At 35.4% G+C, this 18,961-nt stretch overlaps 1 protein-coding gene across 1 annotated transcript in view; it reads right to left on the bottom strand.

Annotated features, from left to right (window-relative positions):
- Positions 1-239: 239 nt before the first annotated feature.
- The window catches only part of NECAB1 (N-terminal EF-hand calcium binding protein 1), a 31,316-nt gene continuing 12,594 nt past the window's right edge, over positions 240-18,961 (bottom strand). The window contains exons 4-13 of the mRNA XM_032223154.1: positions 18,794-18,819; positions 17,712-17,809; positions 9,271-9,407; positions 8,395-8,507; positions 7,285-7,361; positions 5,870-5,923; positions 4,446-4,558; positions 3,214-3,288; positions 2,495-2,586; positions 240-412 (exon numbers count right to left, since the gene is read on the bottom strand). Of these exons, the coding sequence (XP_032079045.1) occupies positions 387-412; positions 2,495-2,586; positions 3,214-3,288; positions 4,446-4,558; positions 5,870-5,923; positions 7,285-7,361; positions 8,395-8,507; positions 9,271-9,407; positions 17,712-17,809; positions 18,794-18,819 (811 nt within the window). The 3' untranslated portion in view covers positions 240-386. The remainder of the gene's footprint in view (positions 413-2,494; positions 2,587-3,213; positions 3,289-4,445; positions 4,559-5,869; positions 5,924-7,284; positions 7,362-8,394; positions 8,508-9,270; positions 9,408-17,711; positions 17,810-18,793; positions 18,820-18,961) is intronic.

Raw genomic sequence — 18,961 nt, 5'->3', positions numbered from 1 at the left:
CATCATATAATGAAACTTTTTCTATTTCTATAAATATAAAACAGTAAAACACGTTAGTTTCTTCACAAATCTTTTTCTGACTAACATCACTGTACACTAGTAGACAGAACAATTTCAAACGATGGTAGAAATGAATTTTCAGGGAACTTTACAAAGCACAAATGCGCATAATAAACACAAGTAACACAATTTTAAAAAATAACCATCAAATTAAAATGAATTTGTATCATTTCATACAATATTAATCACAATAAATTTTACAACGTGGATTTGTTTTAAAAGGAAGAATTGTCCCTGAAGGAATAGTCATGATTTGCTAACTTCAGAGACTGATTGTTCTCTAGGTGCTGTTTAATGTAGAGCTTACTTTTAAGAAGTATGTACTTCTAGTTGTTCAGGATGCACCAAGAAGCTGAAAAGGAAATATTCATGATTTAAATACTCTCATGTCAGTAATTCCCATCAACATTTTAAAGGACTGCTTAGTTGTAAAATAATTTTGCAACATGTAAATAGATATTTCACTTTATTTAGTTGTTATACGAGAACAGATTAAAATATACTGACATACATAAATTGTGGAGTAGCTTTGTAGAGTGATATGGGCAGCATATAAATTTAATAGATTAATATCAACCTTGCAAAATTCCTACAAGATTAAATTATTTTAAATGGTGTAATATTCATATCCCAATTTGACTAATACAATTAAAAATTGTTGAGATTTGGCAGTCTTTTTTATCTGACTGATTATAGTAACAGCATGGCTTGGACTAAATTACTTGTCATCTGCATATAAGTATATATATATACTTGACATTTAAACAATTTTTAATTTGGGAATTAAATTAATCCCATTAGAAAGGTACCATATCTGAAAGAACCCTTATAGATTAACTTTGCCATTTCTGGTGAAAGAGATACTTATGAAGGAGGATATTACTAGATCTTAAATTTTGTGTGGATACAGAAGAATTTCTTCAACCTTTTGTTTTTTTCTGGATCAGCACTATCTGTCTCATGAAAATGATCAATCCCTCCTTATATTAGATCTGGAGGCACCCATGTAGCAAACAAAACTTAAATGAATCAGCACATATGAATTACAATTTCGTATAACTCTCTTTCCTATCAATAAATGCTTTTGGATTATTTTTACTAAATGGAGATGGTTGGACTCAGTGGCCCATTCTAACTTTGAGATTTATAGAATTGGAGCAATAATTCAATAATACAGAACAAATATCAGAAGTCAAATAGAGACTGGCATCAACTAAGTGTATGCAATCCATGAAATCTTAATATTTTTGTTCTAAAATGCATACATGTAATCCTTTTAGGACCACTATTGGGACTAGAATTTCCACCGTTAAGCTGTGCAGACATAAAGTGAGATGTCATGTGACTGCATCACTTAGTAATTGCAATCTGGTATTCCCCATTTCCATTGTAGCCCCAAGACACATGGGTTATTAAGAAGAAAGGCAGGAATCCCAGGTGCAGAGCATGAGAGTACTGTTGGGAGATGGAGGCCTGGAAAGGTTGGCCATGCATGAGTTGGAGGGAATGCAGTGAACTCCGGGAAGCTAGAAAAAGAATACGCTGCAGCTCAGGGACTTCCTGGCAGTCCATGGCTCTGGGGCTGCAAAAAGCCCCTGACCTACAGCATGAAGTCCAGCTGCAACCTAGTCCAGTGCAGCAGAAAGGGACTTTCACGAAGCTGTTGCAGCCCACGAAACTTTAGTCTATCTTCATGACCCTTGCTGACTTGGGACTTGCTACCCTAGCTGACCTTTGTCATCTTTTTCCTCTTGCTGGTGGCTGAGAATTTAGGCATTGGGTATAGCTGAACTTGCAAGGGCTCCTGCATCATGGGAGTATTTTCTTTGCAGCAGGTGCTTCAAAAACAGCTGCAGAGTGTGCATTGAACCTCTGGATTACCTGTGTCTTCCACATCCTCCAGTTCTGCCACCACCTTGAACAGTACCTCCCACAGGTTCCATTTTTGCTGGGGAACTGATTCTGGCTCTCTTGCCTTGCTTATCACATGACTGCAGGAAAGCTGCAATAACTGCAACTTCAGGGACTAGTTAGTATTTTTTTTTCATTACTGTCAACTTTGAATCACTGCTGAATGAATGGTTAGTTCAGGACTACCTATAGGTAAATTCAGCCATTTTTTGCAACATTTACAACTTGGCATTATGTGTGCAGCTAAGCTAGACTACTATGTCTTGTTTACAGTTTGCCAAACCAAAGCAAAGCAAAATAAAGTTATGACTAACTTTGGAATTGACAAATACACCTCTGTTAACCTCTAATGCCATTCTTTGCATTGTTAGAAGCAAGTCCCATGTATTCAATGAGATTTATACTCTTAATAAAAATTTTCCAAATGGATAATTATTTGTTACTGTTTCTTAGAGTAGAACTAAATAACAATTGGAAAGAAGAACACAAGGAAATAACAAACTCTTAAAGTAAAAATCATTACCAGGAACAAGCATAGTTGTAATGTGTTCAGGAGTCTCCAGGCAATCTACATTACTTCTTTGGAATGACTTGCTATAATTCATCTGGAGATGGCTAGAGAAATAAATAATATTTATTTTACCCAAAACCATACTTAAAACTCTTTGGTTTACATTTTATAGAATTAAAATGATTAAATTAATCATGAATAATAAAAATAGCCCAATTTAAACCTAGCTGTTCCAATTCACAAATGAATGCTTCAGATGTGCACAGGCAGAACTCATTCAGAAACATGATCTGTGATTAAAGTGTGTCAATGAGGTTGGGTGCAGTTATGAATTGTTTTATCACAGAGCTTTTGATCTAAAAACAAATAGAGCCACCATGGACTTCTGAGATATTTGCTCTGGAATACCAGAAGAGTTTTCACATGTAAAAATATTGTCACATTAAAATATTTTCTAAGTTTTGATGAATCAGTATTTTCATCCCTAAATATATTAGAATCAACTGATGCTTTTATCACATTGTTTTACATTGCTTTCCTGTGACAAAAATCTTTTTATATATTAAGGTTCAATACTGCTGAAATAGGAAGTTGATATTTTTCAGAACGGTATAAATGTAACAATGTTGGCTGCTGATTATACCAATTAATGCAGAAGACTGACACAGTGTACTTATGTTGCCTAAGCATGATGATGCTGATGAATAATAGTGTTTTAGAAACCTACTTACCTGTTCCAGGCATTATTTTTCCAAAATTCATAAACAATGAAACAGGATTTGCCTGAAAGTTTCTGGACAGAAACACTAAAATATAAGCACAAAATTTATTTGGATAGAAAACAGCCCATACTGATGTTTATTTACAAAAAAATTACGTCTGTTTTTCATCTTTGGATTGGTATAGGCCTAGTGACAATGCCGAGTTTCTTTCTGTAATATTAAACTAAGTTAAAGCTCACCATTTTTTATTACCATGAGATTGATATTTTAAATAAATCATTTCCAGCACTACAACCTCATATAAAACTGATTGAAAGCCAAAATATATTTGCAATAAATGGTATAGTATTCAGAGGGATGTTGAACCAAAAGCTGAGCAGAGTATATTTTAGCAAAACAAATAAATGAAATTTCTTGGCTATAGCATAACAGTCATGTGGTTTGTATATAACATAATAAAAGCTTGACATTCAAAGTTAAACTTTTCAGTGAGGAAATACGTAAACATGCATAATTATTTTCATTGACACTTAAAAAGTGAAGGACTGTTAGTTTTTGGAAAAAGAAAAAAAGCATTGAATCTAACCTGCCAAAATCTTATTAATGGGAATTCATAATCTTATACCTAGAAAGTACACAAGATGTATCTCTGGGAGGACATAATTCCTTATTTAATTGGAAATATTTGTAGGAAAACTTATTTCCATGGATATTTGGCCCTCAGCTGAATGAAATTGAAATAGTCATGTCTTATGTTCAGCTATTTAATTACAACAAAATGTCAAATTTGAGAATTGCCAGCAGAGGGCACCATATACATGGAAAATAATACATAAGATTAAATGGAAATTCTTTTAGTTTTCTGTATCTTCATCAGATCACTGATGTTAATTATTTTCTCACTTGGATAATAGTTTCTAGTAAAAGTGTTGTAGCTGACACATCTGAGGAATAAGGCCACTCTATTCAACCAGATTTATTCCAAGGAAAATAAAGATTTCCTCTTTTATCTTATTAATGGCTGCTGTCCTAGGTTACTATAGCCTGACATTTACTATGGCCCACTGTGACATTTATAATTCCAAGAGAACAATATAATGGCAATACTGCATTTGCTGAATTAGTCAGCCTAGGATATTTATAAATGTTCTTTAATGGTGATTTCCAGTGTCTCCCAAAGTGCAATATCTCTATAATATAATGACCTGCATTCTTCCATCCCTTGAGAATAATATACTCACTGCAGACATCCATCCTGAGAAGAGGCCATATCTACGTACTGCTTTAGAGCGAAGCGGAACGGCTCTAGTTCTTCTGTGATTACTGACATCTGACGTTGAACAATCATTATTTGCTGGCAAAACAGTAGTGCAATCCGATTAATTGACATTAACTACTGTCATCAAATTATCTTTTTTTATTTTTAAAGTTTATTCTGAGATTGTTTTTCCAGTTTTTCCATGCAACCCCAGCCACTGTTGTTGTCCGCTTCCGGCCTATGAAGCTGGCAGCAGAGTCAGATAGGTTGGGGAGGCACATGAGCCAGTCCTGGAGTCTGGGGAAGGCTCAGATGAGGGCTCTGTGTCGGAGGCAGAGAGGGGTCAGGGCCATCTGGGAGTTATGTGCTGCCTCTGGAACCTCCAGAGTCGGACCAAGAGCAAGGCAGAAGAACAGACTCCCCCTGTTCCCAGTGCGTGCATGCGTAGAGCTACCAGAAGGCAAAAACAGTTAAGACAGAAGAGACAACTTGGGAGTAAGGCTTGAAGGTGATTGGCCCCACCCACAGGACATAAAGGAGGAGCAAAGGCATGTGAGCCTTTGTGGGAAGCAACTTGATTCATGCTGGTCAGTTTATATTCTGAAGCTCCGCTTTGACTCTTTACTCCGTGTGGCCTTGCCTAGTTAATTACCAATTAAGTCTGGCAGTGTTTCAAAGAAGATAAAGGTGCGTGCTTATCAGCCTTATCCCAAAAGACTTTAACAGCCTACTGTAGGACTCTACAACTATTTGGGATTCAGTACAGGCTATAAACGATCACAATTCACAGCCTTTGAAATAAAAAGAGGGTTTGGGGGACTAAGCGTGTGCTTTTTACTGTATCAGGAAGCCTAGGTCAGAACAGCCACATTATTCTGGGTCCACTCAATATGTCAGCCTTTTTCCCACCTAAAGATTTTTTTTATATTAACAATTCTGAGTTTCTTTTAAACATGCTATATTGCTTTATGCATTAAACATGTAAAAATGCTTCTAAAGTTTACTTCTGATGTATGTTTGTCTGGACTTTTAAAGCAGTTTATTAAGCTAGAATGCAGACAAAGTGACAAGGTAAATAGCTATCATAGGAAATATTCAATCCTTTTGTTAGTTTTAAAATGGATCAACCAATGAATGACTAAGTCTGAACCCAGCTCCAAAGGTCAAATGATAAAGCAAAACCAAAGTTTTTCATGTTTGAGTGCAGTAGAGCAACGTGTAAATAAATAAACGTGTGATTCTTGGATTATGTTTCTAGAAAGCCTTATTAGAAACAAGTGCCACAAAAGATTGTGGATTGAACAGAAGACGCCAGCCTTAGAAAGTCCCAGAACAGATTTAGAACTCTTTCTTCTGCTTTTCCATTCATATGGAATCCATGGAGTGGAGTTAGGAAAGATTACTTACAGATTTAGTATTATCTTCTGAAACCTCCTCTTCTAGTGGCTCGAGCTTTAAGTCCTTGTCGACCAATAAAAGGGCAATACAAAAGTGTTAAGGTTTATCTAGTGCTTTGACTATCTTCGATAATAATTTAAAAATTACTAATACTGTGATTCCTAATCTATTTTGATAGAAAATATATAAAAATGGAGTGGAATTTAAGGGTATTGAATAAATTATTTCCTCTTCTGGGGAAACAGTCTAGCATTGTCCTCTATTGGATGCAATAGTTTGTGTATGAAGGGATTCATTTTAAGAAAAATACATCTATGAAGGTTGCTAGAATAGTTGCAAATATTTCTACCATCAGATCATTTCAACACAAGACTATGCCAAGAGAGCATCATATCCTGCCATCTAAAGCCCCTCTTCTGATTTATGGCTGACCATAAAAGCCCATTTTTATGGTCAGTGTATTTCCTTTGTTTCAGAATTAAAAACTAGTTTTGTCTGGAATTGGTTGAACATGGTCCACATGGCAAACATTAAGAACTATGGTTGCTGCAATTATAAAGCAATCAGCAGATAGTAGATGAAATATGTTGGCAGATGGTGATACATTAATAATTTCAGCTGGTCAAATCTACAGTAAAATAGGATTTGCAATGGGTGGTAGATTAGAAGATAATCTACTTGTAAAATATCACTTTTTAAAAATACAGATTAAAAATAAGTATATCCTGGACAATCAAGATGGATCTTTTCTCTCAAAAGCAATACATCATGTCTCCTGGAACTTCCTTTATGCATGTTGTTTAATTATCAATAAAACTTTACCTACTCTATGATGAAAAGCAATAAAGATATTAAGAGAGCAAGAATATGTCTTAATTTGCTCTGAATTCACTGTGTACTTTTTGTAATATACTAGTTTTTGTTGTGTACCTGCTTAATGGCAAAGAATAGTTATATTTGTATTTTTTTTCCTGATACAGTTGTGGCTTTTCTTGAACTTTTTTATTTCTTAAATAAAACTTCATTTCTTCCTTTAAAAAAAAATTAAGTCAGAACCCCTGTTCTAATGCACATCATATTCAAACTGGATCTTTCTTTTGTCAGCTTCTCTCACCACACAAAATTTGATTCCGTTATATTCTGTGGTTGGAAAGTTGCCCTATCAATAAGTGGATGAACAGATTCCTTAAGTGCTGGAGTAATGGACGTGCCCTGTACTGTGCTGCTTTTTGGTTTAGTTAAAATATACAAAACAATTAGTGGAATGAAGGGCGTCTATAAAGAGTACGCATCAATGTGTCCTCTTTTTAGAACAAAATAAACTTTAGAGATTTTTTAAAAAGAAACCTTAAATACTGAATGAATCCCATTTCTTACAGAAGCTTCCAGTAGCAAAGAGGGATTAATGAAATAGTCATGCATACCTTCTGTTCTAGCTTATCAATCAGCTTCTGAAGTCTGTTTATTTGAGACATCCACTGGTTGTCCTTCTTGTGCAAACCTTTGTAAAACATACATACCTGAATTGAAAACATGATTGAAGATTGTACTTGCTTAATAAGACAAACTTTTATGACACCTATGTATTGTTTCTTGGCGAGGGAAGGGAGTTTTTGTTTCACTGGACAAGTGGTGCAAGTAAAGTATAAATCCCATGTTGATTCTGTCTTGATTTAAATCTTTCTACTGCTGCTTTCTTTTGCAAATGTAGACCTCATTCTTCATAGATTGCTTGCACTGCATCAAATTTGCTGCACCTCCCCAAATAAATATTAGTAAAGATAAATATGACTGCAAGTTTAATTCAAGCCCTCTAAAAAAAATTTGGGCAGCCATTTCATGGTCTGCTATTTTATTCTGTTTTTTAAACTCCCCTTTGTCACCAGTAATCTTGGAATTTATTATTTATGCAGACACATAAACCACTTCTTGTTTAAAACACTTCATAGCAGTTTAAAATTCAAAAATAGTTTCTCATCTAAATTCTACCCAGGATCAATTTTGTTTAAATTTTGAGAGCAGCCAAGGCTAGGGTCTGCTAAAGTGAGTATTAGTGAGAAGAGAGAAAATTCCTTCATAAAGTCAACAAGAGGCTTGCATCACCTTGCCAATTGTTCAGAAGTGGAGAGATACTTTATATGTTCTCCACATCCAACTATAATAAAAACAGACCACAAAGGTAGAAATGGCCTTTTCATCACAGTGGGTTATCAGGATGAATATAAGTGGCTACTTCAAATTATTTTGCATACAATATATTTGTTTCTGAATATATTACGTAAGATGTATATCTAACTATTATAATTCAAATACATTGAAATATTTTAAGCCCTGCAAGATGTTTAAAGTTTGTTGCAGATATCTGGCAGATGTAAAGCCAGTACTGTACACAAATAATATAAAAGTTAAAAATGATCAGAATATAAGAAATGATTGATTATATCCATTTTAAAAAATGAAATTTATTTCTTCATTAATTTTATATGATGTCTTACTTGCATGAATAAACAATGGTAAATGTTAAACAATATTACCTGGGTTCAAAAGAGGACTAACTGGAGAAAAACTATTATTTCTCTGGAACCTTCGACCTGAACGTCTTCCTGGGGGTTGTATTTTGAGCACCTCTGGCTTCTTTGGGACTTGCCTTTAGGGGAAAAAAAACACATAAAGCTGTTCAGTATTTAAATTATTTGTATTTTTAATCTATTTGCAACCCTTTACATAGACAAACCTCATTAAACTTTCTCATTGTTGTTTATGGCTATCACAAAATTGATCCTAAATACACTGGTTATCAAAATAAAAACCAGGCAAGTTGAAAACAAAACCAGCAACAAGAATACAGACCTAGATAACATTATTTCTGTATTGAGACAACATGATTATATAAAAAGTAACATACCCCAATATAGTTATTATATTTGTAGCTTTATTTTTATCCAATCTTGAGCAAGGAGGTCAAGATAGGATTCTTTCCTTTTATATGTTCCCATAACAATAGTACTGCAAGGAAGGTTGAGAATGCCTGCCTAAAGTCCTTTAGCGAGAATGAGAATCATGAAGGATCACTTTGGGACCAAGCAATGAGATAGAAAGCTCCAAAATAGTTCAATGGAACCAGAAAAAAGAACAGCTCATCAACACAAGAACTCCCTTGAAATCACTACCTGGATATGGATTCATTGAAAAGAAAGAGTCTTGAAATAGAAGGAATAGTTAGGGAATAAATTATGGGCCTCAGATACTTTCAAGCAATCTAACTACAAATCTCAGGGCAGGTTTTATTTTGTAGAAGTACTAGTAAAGTGTCATTTTCTAAATTAATTGAGCAAGACATTGGTCCATAGCAGCTTTGCTAAAATAATTTCTACCATGCTGCCACTGTGACACAATAGAAAGAATCCTACTGCTGTTGTTGGGTTTGTTCTTCCGTGGTTTCCATGGCACATTCCAGGGAATTATGTAGAGACTGTAGTTGATTCAGGGTTTCTTTTAACAAGAAGCGAGTCACAAATTGTTCCAACGTAGAAGCCTCTTGATAATTCTAAAGCAAATAGGGAAAACTGCTAGTAAAAAGAAAAAGCTTAACATTTGTCAGCTACAAGCACATTCTCCCAAATAATAGTTCCTTACAGTCATAATTCTAAAATCAGATTACTTTGCATTCTTGTATCTTGTATTCAAGAATTGCTTTATTTTAAGATTATTGGAAGATAAACTTTTTAGTTATTTATATTTTCATCTTGTTGAATCTCTTCTCAATCAAATAACATATTTAGCATCACAAGGAAACTTGAAAAAATGTTAAGGGCAAATTAGCATTAGGACATACTTATATTCCAATGACTTTTAGAAGCCTTATAGTAAAAAATGAGCAAACTGCCAATTTAAAAATCAGTAAAATACAGATTTGTAATTGCTAATCCTACTTTTTTAAAAAATAATAATAATCTATACCTCGTTTATGATTCCGGCACATTGATCAAAAGGTCTACTACTATAAAACCTCACCTGAATTTTCAATGAATGATTCTTGAGAAAAGCACCTGTTCCCTTAACTTCCGCTTGAAGATGCTCAGCCTTACCCCCTTTCACCCATCCAAATGATAAGTGGCTCTGCCCAATTTGTGAAGTTTCTGATTAGGTAAATTTGCCATCTTCTCCAATATAATACTTGCTACAAATACTATGTGCAGTATTTTTAGCTGTCACCTTGGGGAGGATGTAGCAGGGCTGGGATCTTCCTGGAGCCTATTGGCTGCTTTTAATAGGTTACATACTGCTGCCCCCTCTGCCCTGCAATTTACCCATCAACCATGGCATTTTTGTTTTTTTAAGCCAGTTGGCCAACATATGAAAAAACAAATGTCCTAGAAGGGAGGCCATTTTGTGGAGCAGGACAGTACAGGCCTTTACCACACTACCCTTGATCTAACAATCCAACTGCCTATCCAGCACATCAGTGGTGGGTTTCAAAAAATTTTAGAACCTCTTCTGTAGGTGTGGACTACTTTGTGTGAGTGGCTTGCTGGCCATGTGACCAGGTGGGAGTGGCTTGCTAGTCATATGACCGGGTGGGACTGGCTTGGCAGTCATGTGACTGGGTGGGCATGGCCAACTTGTAAAATGTAATGAAACTCACTTAACAAAGCTCTTGCTTATCAACCAAAATGTTGGCTCAGGAACTCTGGCATTTGAAGCAGGCAAGTCTTAAAGCTGTCAAATTACAAGACCCTTGCACCCATAACCCTTTAGAAAAAAAAACCCCAGGGGTGTTCAAACTCGACAGCTTTAAGACTTGTGGACTTCAACTCCCAGAATTCCTCCTCTTGCTCTTCATCTTGATGATGTGCGGACGGCCGGGGGGAGGGAGCTGGAACCAGTTCTAAATGGCACTGCAAATTTGTGGAACCTCTTCTATAGAAGAGGTTAGAACTGGCAGGAAACCACCCCTGCAGCACATAGATCATCTGAAGATCTTGTACCACACATGTACCACACATATGATGAACTAAGCGTTCCGGTAAAACAAAAATGGAAAGATCCCATGCTGCAGATGAAGCCTGCCACTCTTTCCTCACCCATCCCCAGCCTACATTAAGGAGAATGATTTATGGGTGTCTCACTGGCAGAAATTAATAGTCACATCCTAATTTTCCTTACTGTGAACTATTAAGATAGTAACACCTGCCAAGTCAGACTAAGGAGCAGCTATGAGGATGGAGCAAATGATGCTGGCATGATCATAGATGGGAGAAAAATTTGTTAAATCAATGGTCTGAATATATTCTTTATGATTTCAAAGGATTTTTATATCAGCTTGTTTCAGCACGTGTTTTATAATTACAGAATCAGCAATACAATAATACAGTTCAGTGAGTAGGGATCAAATATATCTTAAGTTTCAGACGGAAAGCAAAGAAGAGATTTTTAAAAAAAAAACAAATTAGACCAGAAGTATTGTATATCATTTCTTTTCTATTTGTGGTAAAAGCAGTTATTGAAAGCCCAGTTGTCGCTCATCTTAGAAATTGTCCATATTAATGGATAGCAGAAGGTATTATATTTTTCAAAATATTTATTTAGCATTTATGAACATTAATCAAGCCTGTAATACTACCAGTCACAATAGCTGTTATTTCTACCATTAATTGGGAAGAAAAATTCTGAGAAATTATATGTCACTCGCTCTTTTTAACCTGATAGCAACTCTGCATGAAAACATTTGTGGCTGATATTTGAAAGTGTCAGAACTCATTTGTACAAATAAAGCTAATTTCTGTCTTCCTCTACATTATTTGACAAGGCTGTCTCTAATTAGATTAAGGATGATTTTCCTGGAAAACATAATATAATTGCTAGTGGCTTTCATTCTCTAGGCATGAGGCTAGAGCCATAAAGGAGAACAGAAACAGACAATAAGACTTTTTTTTCCAGTGGACTACAACTATTTGAACTAATTGTACCTGAATAATTATATTTTTGTGGCAAATGAATGAAGAAAGATGAATTATTAGGAGAGCTACCTTTCCTGTATAAAGTCCAATAATATAAAAGGTGTATTTACATCCCTTACTTAGAGATGAGCAGAGGATCTTTCAAAATCTGCCAACATCACAATTTGTCTCTGGGCCTAGAATTTTGCTTTGGGAATTACTGTACAAAATTGTTTTTAATCATGCTGATTCTATTAGAAAGAAATTGTTTTCATTTTTTTTCTTCAAAGAACAAATCCTGGGAAGGCTGCAGCTGGTGCACAAACCAAAGCTGTGCAAAGGTTCTCCTGGTCACAACTTGATGGTTCCATTATTATTCCTTTGTTTGGTAATTCTTTGTTCTTGCTTTGTTTTTATAGTCTTTTATGATTTAAATGTTTAATAATTAATAACAGTAACCATTTTAGGTGTTTGTAGGGTATAATTACAAAATCTTGCAAATTTGAGTGTGCTTTTTTCCCCTTCCTTGTTATACTCCAGTGAGTGAGGGACGAGTCATTTGAGTCTCTTCTTAATGCTCTCTGCCTTCCCAGGACTTGAAGGGTACTTCTGTTTTCTAACAGTTTCTGAACCTGGGACCTTAAAAGTTGTTATCTTCTATTTAGTCAGCTTCTTGCATCTTTAAGAGAAAACCTGTGGACATGATCCATTTCTCATGAAATGATGGGAGCGAGGGGCCTATCATATATCTTCTTTTTGCTACCCTTGTCCTTTGAAACATCTTGCCTTCCAAAACATCCAAACTTCTTAGTCTTTAAAAAGCTATTCAAATCCTAAATGCTCTGTAGAACATTTTGAGGCTATTGATGAGTGGGATATCTTGAAATAGACATTAAATTAATTGCTTCTTGGTAGACCTGTCTTTTGGTTAATGTTATCTGCCTTGAACTAAGTATACATCACTTTAATAATAATATAGAGCTGCTTGGAATTGAGCTGGCATACACTTTTAATAAATCATCATCATTATTCAAATAATAAATACCAAGTATCTTGGTTTTTGCTGTTGTTATTCAGACAAGAAACTTGTTATAAATAGCCTCTTTCAACAACATGGTTATAAAACAGATATTTTAGAAAGTTAAGTATTGTAGTACTGCAAAGGAGCTTTAAAATGATATTTAATATAATATACAAGTTTCTTTCATTGTTATCTAATGGATGTGAATACTGTAGGTTTGGATTCATGTCTCAATATTGCAGTAAGATGATTGAAACCATTGGTCCTATCCAAAGATGAAAGGGACTTCATTTCAGGTAGTGTAACATCCTGTGTCAATGTTGTTCATCATTCCATTTTATCTAAAATGGTATACTACATTCCTTATAAATTGGACATATTAGGGGGAACCGCATATTGGGAACATTTGCTCTGGTCTACACCTGAAAGATAGTGCTTCCCAGTTGATTCCTAATATATGAAGACCACATTCTTTGCTCTTTATTTTTCCTGTATTTATTATCACAAAAAGCCTGTTCAGTGAATAGAACTGCAATTGGCAACGTAAGAACTTTGCCAGATAGAGAAAGCAACTTTATGTGGTTGGCAGGCTTATAAGGGATAACAGATAAAATAACCAAAACAACAAAAGGGAGAGAAATAATGAGATGGCTCAATTATTTTGAAGGATAAAGCATTCCAATTTTAAGACACTGCTGTGGTAAAATCTTCTTACTTCTTTGATCAGGCAAATTTTAAGCTGACAGAGATGCAGAAAAAATCTTAGACCTTTTGTTAATCTAGTCACAGTTCTACTTTGCAACAGAAGTGACTCATAGCAATTCCCCTGCAGGATAGAAGTAATGAGATTTATATGCTACACTTATTCCCAATATCTGTCTTTCTTCAGACACTCCATTACATGTATAAGGACTTTCATGGGCCTTTGTCTCCCTTCCCTTGCATGCTGGCTTTGTAACACAATAGCAAAGCATTAGTCAAACATGATTTTGCAAGGCATCTTTAGCTATCTGATTCCTTCCTTTGAAAGTGAAAACAACACTTTAGCCACAAAAAATGACAAGATGAAAACAAATGCTGAATGTGCCAAGAAGATGAGACTGAAAAGTCTGTGGATCTTTCATTCGGGGTTCTTGCGAGAAAGAACATCTGAAGAAAATAGAGTACAATTCAACTTGTCTTGGTAAGAGTTTTAGAAATCCATAAGTTGCTAATGAAACTCAGTCATATGTGAGGCAACTTTGAAATGTTCTATTCAAACAAAACATTTGGATTGGGAAGAAAAACAGAAAACTTCAAAGTCTTCTGTTTTTCAAATGTCTTCAAGGTCTTTGTTTTGAAAGAATAGTAAAAAATGAAACAAAAAATCCTAATGCATATTTTTCATATTCAGGAAGGCATTCTATATCCATATTGTATTGTTTTACTTCGGAACCACTGACCTATCATGCCAAACAATAATTGGTTTAAAAGTGCTGGGAAGTAAAATATGAATACATTGGTCCAACCTGTCAATTGCAGGCCAGTGAACTGCAGATATTCTGGCTCTACCTTTTCTGTCATATAGACCCTCCCTCCAAAATGGCTGCTGTAGTTTGGGGAGCCTGAAGGTGGAACTCCAGATGAAAAGGAGAAATAAAGTATACTTGGAAAGAGGATAGTAAATGCTGTCACAATCTCTTCCAGTCTCTGATTATTTTCAGAAAAAAAAGAGAATTTCCAAATAATTAAATCAGAAAAGGAATTTGATTCAAGGACACCTTATTTCCATGGATACCATGTCTTTCAAACATGGAACCTTTAATATGGCTGAGAAATTGCTGGCTGAGAAAGTTTGGGAGTTGAGGTCCACCCATCTTAAGTTGTCAAGTTTAAAAAACACTGGACAAAATTTTTAAAAGGGTTAAGGTTAACCATTGTGGTATTTTTGTGTTAGTTCAGCAGTATCATCTCTTAATCTTTTTATTTTTAAATTTAAAAAAATAAAGCTTTCAGCTAGTAGTCTTCATTGCTAAAATCAAGCTAGACTCCAAAAATATAGTTTACTCTGTAAGGTCAGTTGATGAGTAAAGAAGTGTTGTTACTCAGCCAATTAGAGATAAGATGCTGTGATATACTTTGAAGCAAAATGCCCATTTGAAGCTTCTCTTGGCTTGATCCATACCTTTAAGGGATCCAGATACTTTCACACTTAGGCATAATCTTTGTGGGGAGAGATTATAAGGGTTTATTTGGAAAAAATGATAGAGTTACTTGGCTACATACCTAGTTTGATACTGCATAACTCTCAACGAACCAAAATTTACCTACTTAAATGTAGTTTGCTGAGGAAGTCCCAGTTTCTAGATTTAAACAAAAACACTAGCCAAAATCACTTCCCCTGTTACAGTTTAGTAAGTGTGTCTAGTAGCCTAGACCCAGTGATCCAGGGCAGTTAAGGCAGGTTCAGAATATAACAGAATAACAGAGTTGGAAGGGACCTTGGAGGTCTTCTAGTCCAACCCCCTGCCTAGGCAGGAAACCCTACACCACTTCAGACAAATGGTTATCCAATATCTTCTTTAAAACTTCCAGTGTTGGAACATTCACAACTTCTGGAGGCAAGTTGTTCCACTGATTAATTGTTCTAACTCTCATGAAATTTTTCCTTAGTTCTAAGTTGCTTCTCTCCTTGAATAGTTTACACCCATTGCTTCTTGTTCTGCTCTCAGGTGCTTTGGAGAATAGCTTGACTCCCTCTTCTCTGTGGCAGTCCCTGAGATATTGGATACTGCTATCATGTCTCCCCTAGTCCTTCTTTCTATTAAACTAGATATGCCCAGTTCCTGCAACCATTCTTCATATGTTTTAGTTTCCAGTCCCCTAATCCTCTTTGTTGTTCTTCTCTGCACTCTTTCTAGAGTCTTTTTTACATTGTGGTGACCAAAACTGAATGCAGTATTTCAAATGTGGCCTTACCAAGGCATTATAAAGTGGTATTAACACTTCACGTGATCTTGATTCTATCTCTCTGTTTATACATCCTGAACTGTGTTGGCTTTTTTGGCAGCTGCTGCACACAGCTGGCTCATATTTAAATGGTTGTCCACTAAGACTCCAAGATCCCTCTCACAATTACTACTATTGGACGAGGTACCTCTATAGTGTACCTGTGCATTTTGTTTTTCTTGCCTAAATGTAGAATCTTACTTTTTTCACCATTAAATTAGATTTTGTTAGATAGCACCCAATGTTCAAGTCTGTCAAGATCCTTCTGTATCTTAAGCCTATCTTCCAGAATATTGGCTATTCCTGCAAGCTTGGTGTCGTCTGCAAATTTGATGAGTTCCCCATCTATCCCCTCGTCCAAATCATTGATGAAGATGTTGAAGAGTGCTGGGCCTAAAACAGAGCCTTGGGGTACCGCATACTTCCCTCCATTTAGGACTACACGTTGAATGCGGTTGGTCAGTCAGGTTCAACTCTTTCATTGTCCGGTCATGTTAGTCATGGCTCTGTGGGTTTTTAAATTAGGTTGGCTCATTTCTGTCATCTTGTGCTGAAAAATTAATTTAACAACCCAGTTTCTTAATCTGATCAATTGTTCTTATACAAAATATGTAGTAACTTGGGATCATGAAGGAACCTAATCAATTATCTAATCAATAAATATTTAACCTGTTGAAATAATGAGATTGATCAGCTTTAGACTCTTTTCGTCTTTGCTCTTGCTCTTGCTCTACCTAATTGCTGTGGATATTAAAATGAAAGTTTGTTCCATAACTTAAATGAGCCCCTTTCAAGTAAATCTGTCAATCAAGAGACACATTGGGATTATACTCCAACATCTCTCGATGCCAGGTTGGATAAAATTGTTTTATAGACTTCAGATTCCCATCTAAGAAGATTGACATTTTTTCCTGATCTGACTGTACACAGCCCAGCACAGCATGATCTTTCTTTCAAGGCACAGGTGTGAATTAATGAGTTCAGTCTCAGATGAGAGTGTCTGGATAAGTGTTTCTTCTATCTGGCCTTGCAAGAAGCTGTGATTACATGAGCAAAGGAGACAAATGTTACATTTGCTAAAAAAGATTGGCCATCCCACTATAGCTCATTATAGACTTATTGATTAGCTGTGACTCTACAATTGTTGCTTCAATTTTGCTTTGAGTATACTAGAAACTGAGCCTGAGACATTTTTCATGAAAAGCATGTATTCTTTCACTAAAGTAAAGAAATAAATGGGATATTGGATAACTTCCTAAAGTTGTTATTCGGAAAGCAGCATATTTCATTTTATTTCATAAATAATAACTTCCATGTTCCTCCCCCATATCATGTCAGATGAAACCTGAGAACCTAGTACACCCTTCTACTATTGTTGGACCATCTTATATTCTTATGTGATAATTTGATATACTGGTGGGGGCTAGAACTGTATGCAGTGATCATGTAGAATAGACAAACATTTTCCATCTGTGCTGAGCATCCCATTCAAATTAGAGTTTAGTATTTGAAGTGATCAAAAATGTGAATTCATTTTATTAAAGGCAATAAAATGTGTCACTTTACATATTAATCTCAATGTTATTTAGTATTTTGAGTTTCCATGCACCAGTGGCTACAGTTAAGAAGAAACAGAGGGGGGGGGATACACTGGTATAATATGTAGTGCGGAGGATGGGTGTATGCGTAGGACGCTTTCATAGGCTCCCAGATACCCTGTCTATGCCCAGGACCTAGAAATATTTCAAACAAGCTGGAAAGAGCTGATGGAACTGGGATTGATGATTGCTTTGTCCTTCATCTAAGCAAATATAGTAATTCTTTTCTCACAAAGCAAATCCTTATATACTTATGCAACACAAGCCCCCATTACATCATACAAAAATAACACAAGGAAGCCTACTTTCTTTGTAGTATCCATTGCCTTCAATATGGCTACATTGAGATCTTCCAAAGCAGATAGGACACTTTCATAAGCTCCCAGATGCTGGGAAAAATATTCTAAAATAAATAGAAATATAGAATGAAAAAGTGGAAAGACTGAAAAACCAAAATGGAGAGAGGTAGGGAGAGAGAGAGAGAAGGAGGGAGGGAGAGAGAGAGAGAGAGAGAGAGACAGGCAGGCAGGCAGGCAGGCATATGCTGGGTCACCCAAATCCTTTAGGATAGTAGTTTATTAAGGCTGGGTAAAAGTGGTAAATCCCTCTGAATGTACTTTGTTCTGGTTTATTTTAGCAAGAGCAAAAGAAAGAAGGAAGAAGAGAAGGAACAAGCAAAGAAAGAAAATGCCAAAGTGTATGGAGGGTTGATATGCTTGCTTCAGAAGTTATAATAAAGGTTAATTAGGGAAATCAGGGTGAAATATCTTTCCAAAAAGATCTTTATATTAAAACACAATGAGCGACACCTTTAATATAACAATGCTATGTAAACAGATACAGGCATATTCCTGTCCCCAAGCAACATAATTCTAAAGTCTTCACATGCATCCCCAGTAAAATTTATCCACTAATGCATTAAAGAGCTAAGGCAACATCATACACCAAACTTCTTACTCAACATTGAGCCATTTGTGAAATATTCTATTTATTCTCCTGCAAGCTTTACTTTCATTGTAGTTCATCTTTATTGCACTCAACTTCATAATATTCCAGTCACTTTATCATGTTTTCTCTTAATGAAGAACTGCACAATAAACTTTCTCACAGTCGTATGTTGCTCAAAGAGTTGCTAAAGAGCAAAAAAATTGATCTGAAGACCCGCTAAGATAAAATCACTATGCACACATTTCCTATAGTGTTACCATGTTTCAACATTCTCATTGCATTTATGACCTAAGAAGTAATTTGCTTTTAATCAAATTACTTCTTAGGCATTAACAATAAAACAAACTCAACTGTCCTTGTTCAGACTCACTAGTTTTCTCTCTCCTTCTGGAAGCAATGAATTTGATTCTTTTATTTTAATTAAAAAAGAACTACTTACCAAATAATTCTTCAGTTTCCAAGTTGCTGCAAGAAAAAGATATAATATAGAAAATGCATTGCTATTTTGTGAATTCTGCAATCAACTTCTTTTAATTAGGTTTGTACACCAACTAATAATTTAAGTGTGAGTTTGTAAGTAATTATCAAGTGTGCTTGACCAGTTTTT

This window comes from Thamnophis elegans, chromosome 8 (assembly GCF_009769535.1).
Source record: "Thamnophis elegans isolate rThaEle1 chromosome 8, rThaEle1.pri, whole genome shotgun sequence".
NCBI lineage: Eukaryota > Metazoa > Chordata > Lepidosauria > Squamata > Colubridae > Thamnophis > Thamnophis elegans.
This window is presented reverse-complemented; position numbering and strand designations above follow the sequence as displayed.